This window comes from Nerophis ophidion, linkage group LG13, assembly GCF_033978795.1.
Source record: "Nerophis ophidion isolate RoL-2023_Sa linkage group LG13, RoL_Noph_v1.0, whole genome shotgun sequence".
NCBI classification, from domain to species: domain Eukaryota; kingdom Metazoa; phylum Chordata; class Actinopteri; order Syngnathiformes; family Syngnathidae; genus Nerophis; species Nerophis ophidion.
Window position 1 is genome coordinate 2,963,644 of NC_084623.1, and position 14,415 is coordinate 2,978,058.

A 14,415-nucleotide genomic window follows, 5' to 3' on the forward strand; every position below is an offset into this window, starting at 1 on the left:
AAGCGGCCAATCTTCATGACTCAGAGCGCTGAGTCAGCATGAAGAACATCCCACTTGGTACATGTTTGTAGTACTATTACACTGTATCAGTAAAGTTGATGACTACTACTTCATGTTGTACTGCTTTCAAGTAAAGAAAGAAATAAGTGAGAGGTGAAAAAGAAGCTTTAAGAAGCGGCCATCTTGTACTCAAACAACATGTGTTATCTTTCGGTCGAACTTTGACCTTTGTACAGCAAACAAACATAAAAAGGTGTTTGTTTCACTTATTTACTTTTGTATTATAACTTCATATCTTTAATGAGATCCAGGACAAACACTTATCAGCAACTTTGATCTTTATTGCCATGACAACGCAGTAAACTTCAATCAAGCTGTCGTCATAGCAACAGTACAGTATTGGTCAATCAAGCTGTTGTCATAACAACAGGACAGAAACGGTCAATCAAGCTGTTGTCATAACAACAGGACAGTAATGGTCAATCAAACTGTTGTCATAGCAACAGGACAGCAATGGTCAATCAAACTGTTGTCATAGCAACAATACAGTAATGGTCAATCAAGCTGTTGTCATAGCAACAGGACAGAAACGGTCAATCAATCTGTTGTCATAGCAACAGGATGGAAACGGTTAATCAATCTGTTGTCATAGCAACAGGATAGAAACGGTCAATCAATCTGTTGTCATAGCAACAGGATAGAAACGGTCAATCAATCTGTTGTCATAGCCACCGGATAATTAAATGTCACTCAAGCTGTCGTCATGGCAACAGGACAGTATTGGTCGTCACAGCAACAAGGAGGGCTCCATGTTGGAGACCTCCAAAGTTGTTGAGAAAAATACAAGTTGTCACTAAAAAGTATAAAGGTGACAAAATTATGCTTTTTAGCACATGGATGGTGTGATGATGGCCATAGAGCATTAGAGAACAGACAGGAAGTGGTGTGTGATGATGGCCATAGAGCATTAGAGAACAGACAGGAAGTGGTGTGTGATGATGGCCATAGAGCATTAGAGAACAGACAGGAAGTGGTGTGTGATGATGGCCATAGAGCATTAGAGAACAGACAGGAAGTGGTGTGTGATGATGGCCATAGAGTATGGGAGTACAGACAGGAAGTGGTGTGTGATGATGGCCATAGAGCATTAGAGAACAGACAGGAAGTGGTGTGTGATGATGGCCATAGAGCATTAGAGAACAGACAGGAAGTGGTGTGTGATGATGGCCATAGAGTATGGGAGTACAGACAGGAAGTGGTGTGTGATGATGGCCATAGAGCATTAGAGAACAGACAGGAAGTGGTGTGTGATGATGGCCATAGAGCATTAGAGAACAGACAGGAAGTGGTGTGTGATGATGGCCATAGAGTCCTGTTTATGTATGATCATTGCCCCACACACACACATACACACACACACACACACACACACACACACACACAGGTTGGAGAAGATGAGACATCCATCTGGTATTTTTAAGTTTGTTCAGAAGTTTTTGGAGCAAAGTGTGAACTGTTAGTCATGAGTAAGGAGGCGGAGCTTAAGTTCCGACATGGCGAGCTCCTGTGACTTGTTTTCAATTGTACTTGAACCATCTGTGTTTCAGTCATGGGTGTTGTTGATGTTGTCCACCTGATGATGCTTTTCTGCTTCTGCTGGACCTCTGCACTTTGGGCTCACGGTCAGTTGGAGTTATTATTATTATTATCGTTATTATTATGTTATTGTTACTATTACTATTATTATTATTGTTGTTGCTGTTATTATTTTTACCATTATTATTGTTATTATTTTTGTTATTAATACTATTATTATTATTGGTATTATTAGCATTATTTTTATTCTTTTATTTATGTATTTGCTATTATTATAATTATAATAATAATAATTATTATTATTACTGTCGTTATTATTATGATTTTTACTATTAATATTATTATTGTTATTATTATAGTTATAATTTTTTTTATTATTATATTTTATTATTATTATTGTTATTATTATCATGATTACATTATTATTATTATTATTATTATTATTTTATTCATTTATTTAGCACCCCCTGTAACCCCAAAGGGAATAAGCGGTAGAAAATGGATGGGTGGATAATTATAATTATTTTTGAATTATTATTATTGTTATTATTATTAGGGTTGTTATCATTATTACGTTATTATTATTATTGTTATTATTATTATATTTGTATTATTATTATTGTTATTATTATAATTATTATTACTATTTGCATTATTATCATTAATATTATTTTCATTAGTATTGTTATTATTATCATTATTATTATTGTCATTATTATTATTATTATCTATTCGACCATTTTCTACAGCTTGTCCCTTTCGGGGTCGCGGGGGGTGCATTCGGGTGGAAAGCGGGGTGCACCCTGGACAAGTCGCCAACTCATATTATTATTATTATTATTATTGTTATTGTTATTAATATTATTGTCATTATTATTATTGTTATTACTATTGTTATTATTATTATTATCATTATTATTACTATTGTTGTTATTATTATTATTATCAATTGTTATTATTATTATTATTATTATTATCATCTATCTTTTCCAGGAAAGATGCAAAGTCTGACTTTCTTTACGTACGTGTCGCAATCTTGTAAAATTGTGGTACAAAAACATAAACAGTATTGATCGGAAACTTTCCTTTAAAAAACAACATTGTTCGTATATACAAACGTTTGTATATATATATATATATATATAAATATTGAAACAAAGAAGAGAAACATTTAACTTGAAATTAATTTAAAAAGGTAACAATTTAACATAACATTAAAAACAAATGGATTTTAAATACAAGTGAATGTTTAAAAAAGTAAGTGATATTAATAAATAAAGAAAGGTTTACAAAAAAGATCATATTCAACCTAAAAAAACAACAAAAAAAGAAAGAGCGTTCAACTAGAATAAGCAAAGAAAACAAAGGAAACGTTGAACTTTAACAAGTCAGCTTGTGCCGATTGTGACTAATTATCTATTATTAATGTGTTTAATATTATTGTTAATATAATGATCTGTTATTAATATTGTCTGTCTGTTATCCGTCCTTCTTGCCTGCCGACCTGCCAGGATGCAAAGTCTGACTTTGTTTACCAACCTGTTGCAATTCTGGACAAATGGGATGAAAAGTATTGATCTGAAAAATTCTGTGAAAAAAAAAAAAGGAAAAGGAAATGTTCAAACTCCCCAAAAATATTCATTCGTTAAAAAAAAGGAACCGATCAACAAAAACATATCAATTATTAAACATTTACAAAAAATAAAATATTTGAATAAAAATAAATAGAAATAAATGTTTATATATATATATATATATATATATATATATATATATATATATATATATATATGTATATATATATTTATAGAGGGAAACCTGCGAAACCAGCAAAAAAGGCTTGTAGGGATGACATAGCCTTTGTGTGTTTGTGACCTAACAGACATAGACAACTGCACCGACTACCGGCTGCAGTTCGAGAAGGTGTTCACGGTGCCGGGGGACGCCGCCATGATCAACTGCACCCTGGTAGCCCCCGACGTCTTCGACTTCGCCGCCGTGCCGTACGAGGTCAGCTGGCGCCGCCTGGAGACGGGTGAGGAGCTGGGCAACGTCAGCGCAGGTGTTTTGGTGCTGGGAGAAACCTTGTGGCTGCTCAACGTCACGCTGGAGGACGCCGGACAGTACCAGTGTGTGGTCAGGTAGGCAGACCACCATGTCAAGTATAGGACAGTACCAGTGTGTGGTCAGGTAGGCAGACCACCATGTCAAGTATAGGACAGTACCAGTGTGTGGTCAGGTAGGCAGACCACCATGTCAAATATAGGACAGTACCAGTGTGTGTGGTCAGGTAGGCAGACCACCATGTCAGGTATAGGACAGTACCAGTGTGTGTGGTCAGGTAGGCAGACCACCATGTCAAGTATAGGACAGTACCAGTGTGTGGTCAGGTAGGCAGACCACCATGTCAAGTATAGGACAGTACCAGTGTGTGGTCAGGTAGGCAGACCACCATGTCAAGTATAGGACAGTACCAGTGTGTGGTCAGGTAGGCAGACCACCATGTCAAATATAGGACAGTACCAGTGTGTGTGGTCAGGTAGGCAGACCACCATGTCAAATATAGGACAGTACCAGTGTGTGGTCAGGTAGGCAGACCACCATGTCAAATATAGGACAGTACCAGTGTGTGTGGTCAGGTAGGCAGACCACCATGTCAGGTATAGGACAGTACCAGTGTGTGTGGTCAGGTAGGCAGACCACCATGTCAAGTATAGGACAGTACCAGTGTGTGGTCAGGTAGGCAGACCACCATGTCAAGTATAGGACAGTACCAGTGTGTGGTCAGGTAGGCAGACCACCATGTCAGGTATAGGACAGTACCAGTGTGTGTGGTCAGGTAGGCAGACCACCATGTCAAGTATAGGACAGTACCAGTGTGTGGTCAGGTAGGCAGACCACCATGTCAAGTATAGGACAGTACCAGTGTGTGGTCAGGTAGGCAGACCACCATGTCAAGTATAGGACAGTACCAGTGTGTGGTCAGGTAGGCAGACCACCATGTCAAGTATAGGACAGTACCAGTGTGTGGTCAGGTAGGCAGACCACCATGTCAAATATAGGACAGTACCAGTGTGTGTGGTCAGGTAGGCAGACCACCATGTCAAATATAGGACAGTACCAGTGTGTGGTCAGGTAGGCAGACCACCATGTCAAATATAGGACAGTACCAGTGTGTGTGGTCAGGTAGGCAGACCACCATGTCAGGTATAGGACAGTACCAGTGTGTGTGGTCAGGTAGGCAGACCACCATGTCAAGTATAGGACAGTACCAGTGTGTGGTCAGGTAGGCAGACCACCATGTCAAGTATAGGACAGTACCAGTGTGTGGTCAGGTAGGCAGACCACCATGTCAAGTATAGGACAGTACCAGTGTGTGGTCAGGTAGGCAGACCACCATGTCAAGTATAGGACAGTACCAGTGTGTGGTCAGGTAGGCAGACCACCATGTCAAATATAGGACAGTACCAGTGTGTGTGGTCAGGTAGGCAGACCACCATGTCAAGTATAGGACAGTACCAGTGTGTGGTCAGGTAGGCAGACCACCATGTCAAGTATAGGACAGTACCAGTGTGTGGTCAGGTAGGCAGACCACCATGTCAAGTATAGGACAGTACCAGTGTGTGGTCAGGTAGGCAGACCACCATGTCAAGTATAAGACAGTACCAGTGTGTGGTCAGGTAGGCAGACCACCATGTCAAGTATAGGACAGTACCAGTGTGTGGTCAGGTAGGCAGACCACCATGTCAAGTATAGGACAGTACCAGTGTGTGGTCAGGTAGGCAGACCACCATGTCAAGTATAGGACAGTACCAGTGTGTGGTCAGGTAGGCAGACCACCATGTCAAGTATAGGACAGTACCAGTGTGTGGTCAGGTAGGCAGACCAACATGTCAAGTATAGGACAGTACCAGTGTGTGGTCAGGTAGGCAGACCCACCATGTCAAGTATAGGACAGTACCAGTGTGTGGTCAGGTAGGCAGACCACCATGTCAAGTATAGGACAGTACCAGTGTGTGGTCAGGTAGGCAGACCACCATGTCAAGTATAGGACAGTACCAGTGTGTGGTCAGGTAGGCAGACCACCATGTCAAGTATAAGACAGTACCAGTGTGTGGTCAGGTAGGCAGACCACCATGTCAAGTATAGGAACAGTACCAGTGTGTGGTCAGGTAGGCAGACCACCATGTCAAGTATAGGACAGTACCAGTGTGTGGTCAGGTAGGCAGACCACCATGTCAAGTATAGGACAGTACCAGTGTGTGGTCAGGTAGGCAGACCACCATGTCAAGTATAGGACAGTACCAGTGTGTGGGTCAGGTAGGCAGACCAACATGTCAAGTATAGGACAGTACCAGTGTGTGGTCAGGTAGGCAGACCACCATGTCAAGTATAGGACAGTACCAGTGTGTGGTCAGGTAGGCAGACCACCATGTCAAGTATAGGACAGTACCAGTGTGTGGTCAGGTAGGCAGACCACCATGTCAAGTATAGGACAGTACCAGTGTGTGTGGTCAGGTAGGCAGACCACCATGTCAAGTATAGGACAGTACCAGTGTGTGTGGTCAGGTAGGCAGACCACCATGTCAAGTATAGGACAGTACCAGTGTGTGTGGTCAGGTAGGCAGACCACCATGTCAAGTATAGGACAGTACCAGTGTGTGGTCAGGTAGGCAGACCACCATGTCAAGTATAGGACAGTACCAGTGTGTGGTCAGGTAGGCAGACCACCATGTCAAGTATAGGACAGTACCAGTGTGTGGTCAGGTAGGCAGACCACCATGTCAAGTATAGGACAGTACCAGTGTGTGGTCAGGTAGGCAGACCACCATGTCAAGTATAGGACAGTACCAGTGTGTGGTCAGGTAGGCAGACCACCATGTCAAGTATAGGACAGTACCAGTGTGTGGTCAGGTAGGCAGACCACCATGTCAAGTATAGGACAGTACCAGTGTGTGGTCAGGTAGGCAGACCACCATGTCAAGTATAGGACAGTACCAGTGTGTGGTCAGGTAGGCAGACCAACATGTCAAGTATAGGACAGTACCAGTGTGTGGTCAGGTAGGCAGACCACCATGTCAAGTATAGGACAGTACCAGTGTGTGGTCAGGTAGGCAGACCACCATGTCAAGTATAGGACAGTACCAGTGTGTGGTCAGGTAGGCAGACCAACATGTCAAGTATAGGACAGTACCAGTGTGTGGTCAGGTAGGCAGACCACCATGTCAAGTATAGGACAGTACCAGTGTGTGGTCAGGTAGGCAGACCACCATGTCAAGTATAGGACAGTACCAGTGTGTGGTCAGGTAGGCAGACCACCATGTCAAGTATAGGACAGTACCAGTGTGTGGTCAGGTAGGCAGACCACCATGTCAAGTATAAGACAGTACCAGTGTGTGGTCAGGTAGGCAGACCACCATGTCAAGTATAGGACAGTACCAGTGTGTGGTCAGGTAGGCAGACCACCATGTCAAGTATAGGACAGTACCAGTGTGTGGTCAGGTAGGCAGACCACCATGTCAAGTATAGGACAGTACCAGTGTGTGGTCAGGTAGGCAGACCACCATGTCAAGTATAGGACAGTACCAGTGTGTGGTCAGGTAGGCAGACCAACATGTCAAGTATAGGACAGTACCAGTGTGTGGTCAGGTAGGCAGACCACCATGTCAAGTATAGGACAGTACCAGTGTGTGGTCAGGTAGGCAGACCACCATGTCAAGTATAGGACAGTACCAGTGTGTGGTCAGGTAGGCAGACCACCATGTCAAGTATAGGACAGTACCAGTGTGTGTGGTCAGGTAGGCAGACCACCATGTCAAGTATAGGACAGTACCAGTGTGTGTGGTCAGGTAGGCAGACCACCATGTCAAGTATAGGACAGTACCAGTGTGTGTGGTCAGGTAGGCAGACCACCATGTCAAGTATAGGACAGTACCAGTGTGTGGTCAGGTAGGCAGACCACCATGTCAAGTATAGGACAGTACCAGTGTGTGTGGTCAGGTAGGCAGACCACCATGTCAAGTATAGGGACAGTACCAGTGTGTGGTCAGGTAGGCAGACCACCATGTCAAGTATAGGACAGTACCAGTGTGTGGTCAGGTAGGCAGACCACCATGTCAAGTATAGGACAGTACCAGTGTGTGGTCAGGTAGGCAGACCACCATGTCAAGTATAGGACAGTACCAGTGTGTGGTCAGGTAGGCAGACCACCATGTCAAGTATAGGACAGTACCAGTGTGTGGTCAGGTAGGCAGACCACCATGTCAAGTATAGGACAGTACCAGTGTGTGGTCAGGTAGGCAGACCAACATGTCAAGTATAGGACAGTACCAGTGTGTGGTCAGGTAGGCAGACCACCATGTCAAGTATAGGACAGTACCAGTGTGTGGTCAGGTAGGCAGACCACCATGTCAAGTATAGGACAGTACCAGTGTGTGGTCAGGTAGGCAGACCACCATGTCAAGTATAGGACAGTACCAGTGTGTGGTCAGGTAGGCAGACCACCATGTCAAGTATAGGACAGTACCAGTGTGTGTGGTCAGGTAGGCAGACCACCATGTCAAGTATAGGACAGTACCAGTGTGTGTGGTCAGGTAGGCAGACCACCATGTCAAGTATAGGACAGTACCAGTGTGTGTGGTCAGGTAGGCAGACCACCATGTCAAGTATAGGACAGTACCAGTGTGTGGTCAGGTAGGCAGACCACCATGTCAAGTATAGGACAGTACCAGTGTGTGGTCAGGTAGGCAGACCACCATGTCAAGTATAGGACAGTACCAGTGTGTGGTCAGGTAGGCAGACCACCATGTCAAGTATAAGGACAGTACCAGTGTGTGGTCAGGTAGGCAGACCACCATGTCAAGTATAGGACAGTACCAGTGTGTGGTCAGGTAGGCAGACCACCATGTCAAGTATAGGACAGTACCAGTGTGTGGTCAGGTAGGCAGACCACCATGTCAAGTATAGGACAGTACCAGTGTGTGGTCAGGTAGGCAGACCACCATGTCAAGTATAGGACAGTACCAGTGTGTGGTCAGGTAGGCAGACCAACATGTCAAGTATAGGACAGTACCAGTGTGTGGTCAGGTAGGCAGACCACCATGTCAAGTATAGGACAGTACAGTGTGTGGTCAGGTAGGCAGACCACCATGTCAAGTATAGGACAGTACCAGTGTGTGGTCAGGTAGGCAGACCACCATGTCAAGTATAGGACAGTACCAGTGTGTGGTCAGGTAGGCAGACCACCATGTCAAGTATAAGGACAGTACCAGTGTGTGGTCAGGTAGGCAGACCACCATGTCAAGTATAGGACAGTACCAGTGTGTGGTCAGGTAGGCAGACCACCATGTCAAGTATAGGACAGTACCAGTGTGTGGTCAGGTAGGCAGACCACCATGTCAAGTATAGGACAGTACCAGTGTGTGGTCAGGTAGGCAGACCACCATGTCAAGTATAGGACAGTACCAGTGTGTGGTCAGGTAGGCAGACCAACATGTCAAGTATAGGACAGTACCAGTGTGTGGTCAGGTAGGCAGACCACCATGTCAAGTATAGGACAGTACCAGTGTGTGGTCAGGTAGGCAGACCACCATGTCAAGTATAGGACAGTACCAGTGTGTGGTCAGGTAGGCAGACCACCATGTCAAGTATAGGACAGTACCAGTGTGTGTGGTCAGGTAGGCAGACCACCATGTCAAGTATAGGACAGTACCAGTGTGTGGTCAGGTAGGCAGACCACCATGTCAAGTATAGGACCAGTACCAGTGTGTGTGGTCAGGTAGGCAGACCACCATGTCAAGTATAGGACAGTACCAGTGTGTGGTCAGGTAGGCAGACCACCATGTCAAGTATAGGACAGTACCAGTGTGTGTGGTCAGGTAGGCAGACCACCATGTCAAGTATAGGACAGTACCAGTGTGTGGTCAGGTAGGCAGACCACCATGTCAAGTATAGGACAGTACCAGTGTGTGGTCAGGTAGGCAGACCACCATGTCAAGTATAGGACAGTACCAGTGTGTGGTCAGGTAGGCAGACCACCATGTCAAGTATAGGACAGTACCAGTGTGTGGTCAGGTAGGCAGACCACCATGTCAAGTATAGGACAGTACCAGTGTGTGGTCAGGTAGGCAGACCACCATGTCAAGTATAGGACAGTACCAGTGTGTGGTCAGGTAGGCAGACCACCATGTCAAGTATAGGACAGTACCAGTGTGTGGTCAGGTAGGCAGACCAACATGTCAAGTATAGGACAGTACCAGTGTGTGGTCAGGTAGGCAGACCACCATGTCAAGTATAGGACAGTACCAGTGTGTGGTCAGGTAGGCAGACCACCATGTCAAGTATAGGACAGTACCAGTGTGTGGTCAGGTAGGCAGACCACCATGTCAAGTATAGGACAGTACCAGTGTGTGGTCAGGTAGGCAGACCACCATGTCAAGTATAGGACAGTACCAGTGTGTGTGTCAGGTAGGCAGACCACCATGTCAAGTATAGGACAGTACCAGTGTGTGTGGTCAGGTAGGCAGACCACCATGTCAAGTATAGGACAGTACCAGTGTGTGTGGTCAGGTAGGCAGACCACCATGTCAAGTATAGGACAGTACCAGTGTGTGGTCAGGTAGGCAGACCACCATGTCAAGTATAGGACAGTACCAGTGTGTGTGGTCAGGTAGGCAGACCACCATGTCAAGTATAGGACAGTACCAGTGTGTGGTCAGGTAGGCAGACCACCATGTCAAGTATAGGACAGTACCAGTGTGTGGTCAGGTAGGCAGACCACCATGTCAAGTATAGGGACAGTACCAGTGTGTGTGGTCAGGTAGGCAGACCACCATGTCAAGTATAGGACAGTACCAGTGTGTGGTCAGGTAGGCAGACCACCATGTCAAGTATAGGACAGTACCAGTGTGTGGTCAGGTAGGCAGACCACCATGTCAAGTATAGGACAGTACCAGTGTGTGGTCAGGTAGGCAGACCACCATTTGAAGATGAAATACATCAAACAGGATTTATTTTGTGAGTAATGAATTTCAAGTAAAATAATTGAGTTGAATTTGAAAGACATTTTAATTTAAACATTTTGAGGAAAATTAATTTCAGGTAAACGATGCAAAAATGTTTATTAATAAATTTGAATTAAAAGTATTTCAGGGAATTCATTTACATGTGATTGGAGGAAATGCAATTAATTTCAATTATAAATAATAATTATAATTAATTGATAGTATCTAATTGGACATTGGAAAGGTTTGTTTTTCAATGACGTTAATTGATTAAAGAAACATCTGACTGGGAATAAATGGAAATAAAAATTGACTCGTGAGCGATCATGTGATCATGTGACCATGTGATCATGTGAACATGCGACCATGTGATCATGTGATCATGTGATCATGTGACCATGTGATCATGTGACCATGCGACCATGCGATCATGTGACCATGTGACCATGTGATCATGTGACCATGTGATCATGTGAACATGCGACCATGTGATCATGTGATCATGTGATCATGTGACCATGTGATCATGTGAACATGCGACCATGTGATCATGTGAACATGCGACCATGTGACCATGTGATCATGTGACCATGCGACCATGTGATCATGTGATCATGTGATCATGTGACCATGCGACCATGCGATCATATGACCATGTGAACATGCGACCATGTGATCATGTGAACATGCGACCATGTGATCATGTGATCATGTGATCATGTGACCATGCGACCATGCGATCATATGACCATGTGAACATGCGACCATGTGATCATGTGATCATGTGATCATGTGACCATGCGACCATGCGATCATATGACCATGTGAACATGCGACCATGTGATCATGTGAACATGCGACCATGTGATCATGTGATCATGTGATCATGTGACCATGCGACCATGCGATCATGTGATCATGTGACTATGCGACCATGCGATCATATGACCATGTGAACATGCGACCATGTGATCATGTGACCATGCGACCATGTGATCATGTGATCATGTGACTATGCGACCATGCGATCATGTGACCATGTGAACATGCGACCATGTGATCATGTGAACATGTGAACATGCGACCATGCGATCATGTGACCATGTGAACATGCGACCATGCGATCATGTGACCATGTGAACATGCGACCATGTGATCATGTGACCATGCGACCATGCGATCATGTGACTATGCGACCATGCGATCATGTGACCATGCGGCCATGTGATCATGTGACCATGCGACCATGTGATCATGTGACCATGCGACCATGCGATCATGTGACCATGTGAACATGCGACCATGTGATCATGTGACCATGCGACCATGCGATCATGTGACTATGCGACCATGCGATCATGTGACCATGCGGCCATGTGATCATGTGACTATGCGACCATGCGATCATGTGACCATGTGAACATGCGACCATGTGATCATGTGACCATGCGACCATGTGATCATGTGACCATGCGACCATGTGATCATGTGACCATGCGACCATGCGATCATGTGACTATGCGACCATGCGATCATGTGACCATGCGGCCATGTGATCATGTGACCATGCGACCATGTGATCATGTGACCATGCGACCATGCGATCATGTGACCATGTGAACATGCGACCATGTGATCATGTGACCATGCGACCATGCGATCATGTGACTATGCGACCATGCGATCATGTGACCATGCGGCCATGTGATCATGTGACTATGCGACCATGCGATCATGTGACCATGTGAACATGCGACCATGTGATCATGTGACCATGCGACCATGTGATCATGTGACCATGCGACCATGCGATCATGTGACTATGCGACCATGCGATCATGTGACCATGCGGCCATGTGGTCATGTGAACATGCGACCATGTGATCATGTGACCATGCGACCATGCGATCATGTGACCATGTGAACATGCGACCATGTGATCATGTGACCATGCGACCATGCGATCATGTGACTATGCGACCATGCGATCATGTGACCATGCGGCCATGTGATCATGTGACCATGTGATCATGTGACCATGCGACCATGCGATCATGTGACCATGTGAACATGCGACCATGTGATCATGTGACCATGCGACCATGCGATCATGTGACTATGCGACCATGCGATCATGTGACCATGCGGCCATGTGATCATGTGACTATGCGACCATGCGATCATGTGACCATGTGAACATGCGACCATGTGATCATGTGACCATGCGACCATGTGATCATGTGACCATGCGACCATGTGATCATGTGACCATGCGACCATGCGATCATGTGACTATGCGACCATGCGATCATGTGACCATGCGGCCATGTGATCATGTGACCATGCGACCATGTGATCATGTGACCATGCGACCATGCGATCATGTGACCATGTGAACATGCGACCATGTGATCATGTGACCATGCGACCATGCGATCATGTGACTATGCGACCATGCGATCATGTGACCATGCGGCCATGTGATCATGTGACTATGCGACCATGCGATCATGTGACCATGTGAACATGCGACCATGTGATCATGTGACCATGCGACCATGTGATCATGTGACCATGCGACCATGCGATCATGTGACTATGCGACCATGCGATCATGTGACCATGCGGCCATGTGGTCATGTGAACATGCGACCATGTGATCATGTGACCATGCGACCATGCGATCATGTGACCATGTGAACATGCGACCATGTGATCATGTGACCATGCGACCATGCGATCATGTGACTATGCGACCATGCGATCATGTGACCATGCGGCCATGTGATCATGTGACTATGCGACCATGCGATCATGTGACCATGTGACCATGTGAACATGCGACCATGTGATCATGTGACCATGCGACCATGCGATCATGTGACTATGCGACCATGCGATCATGTGACCATGCGGCCATGTGATCATGTGACCATGTGATCATGTGACCATGCGACCATGTGATCATGTGATCACGCGACCATGTGATCATGCGACCACGTGATCATGCGACCATGTGATCATGTGACCATGTGATCATGTGACCACGTGATCATGTGACCATGTGATCATGTGCCCATGTGATCATGTGACCACGTGATCACGCGAGCATGGTGCCCCAACAGAAGCGGCTCAGGTTGCTACAAACTGTCGACGGAGCTGCTGGTGGAGCGTCAGAGGGACGGCGAGTGCTGGAGGCCCCGCAAAGCCGGCCAGGTCCTGACGGTGGGCGTGACCGACACGCTGTCCTGTCCGCTCAGGGATGTCATGAAAAAACTGGACGGCTACGGCGTCCCCTTCTCCGTCAGCTGGCGCAAAGTGAGTGAGGCGTTGCCAGGGAAACATGAGGGGACGAGAGGGTGATGGAGTTTGTCCCGCAGGGCTGCGAGCTGGTGGAGGACGGCGTGGCGGGACACGTCTACCGCAGCAAGGCCAAGCTGAAGATCCTGGACGTGGACCCCCAAAACAAGGACTTCTACACCTGCACGCTGACCTTTGACCTGGGCGGGGCGACAGTGTCTGTGTCTGAGACCATCGAGGCCTGGGTCCAAGGTCAGGGACAGGAGCGGCGCCTCTTTACTGCACTCCTGCACTCGGCCACCAGAGGGCGTGAGAGATGACGTCATTCTTTGTTTGCAGAGGATTACTGCTTCCTGCCTCAAGTCCTGAAACCTGCCAATCAAGTCTTCAAGGCACCCATAGGTGAGGACCACTTTGCTCATTATTATTACTATATTATTATTAAAATATGGTTGTGTTGTTCTTTTTTGTATTATTATTATTATGTATTTTTATTATTATTATTATTATTAGTATA

At 45.7% G+C, this 14,415-nt stretch overlaps 1 protein-coding gene across 1 annotated transcript in view; it reads left to right on the forward strand.

The window, feature by feature from the left end:
- Positions 1 to 14,415, forward strand: part of LOC133564866 (uncharacterized) — a 57,205-nt gene that overhangs the window by 1,329 nt on the left and 41,461 nt on the right. Inside the window, exons 2-6 of the mRNA XM_061919408.1 lie at positions 1,608 to 1,682; positions 3,479 to 3,737; positions 13,724 to 13,916; positions 13,979 to 14,150; positions 14,238 to 14,300. Coding sequence (XP_061775392.1) covers positions 1,608 to 1,682; positions 3,479 to 3,737; positions 13,724 to 13,916; positions 13,979 to 14,150; positions 14,238 to 14,300 — 762 coding nt within the window. The remainder of the gene's footprint in view (positions 1 to 1,607; positions 1,683 to 3,478; positions 3,738 to 13,723; positions 13,917 to 13,978; positions 14,151 to 14,237; positions 14,301 to 14,415) is intronic.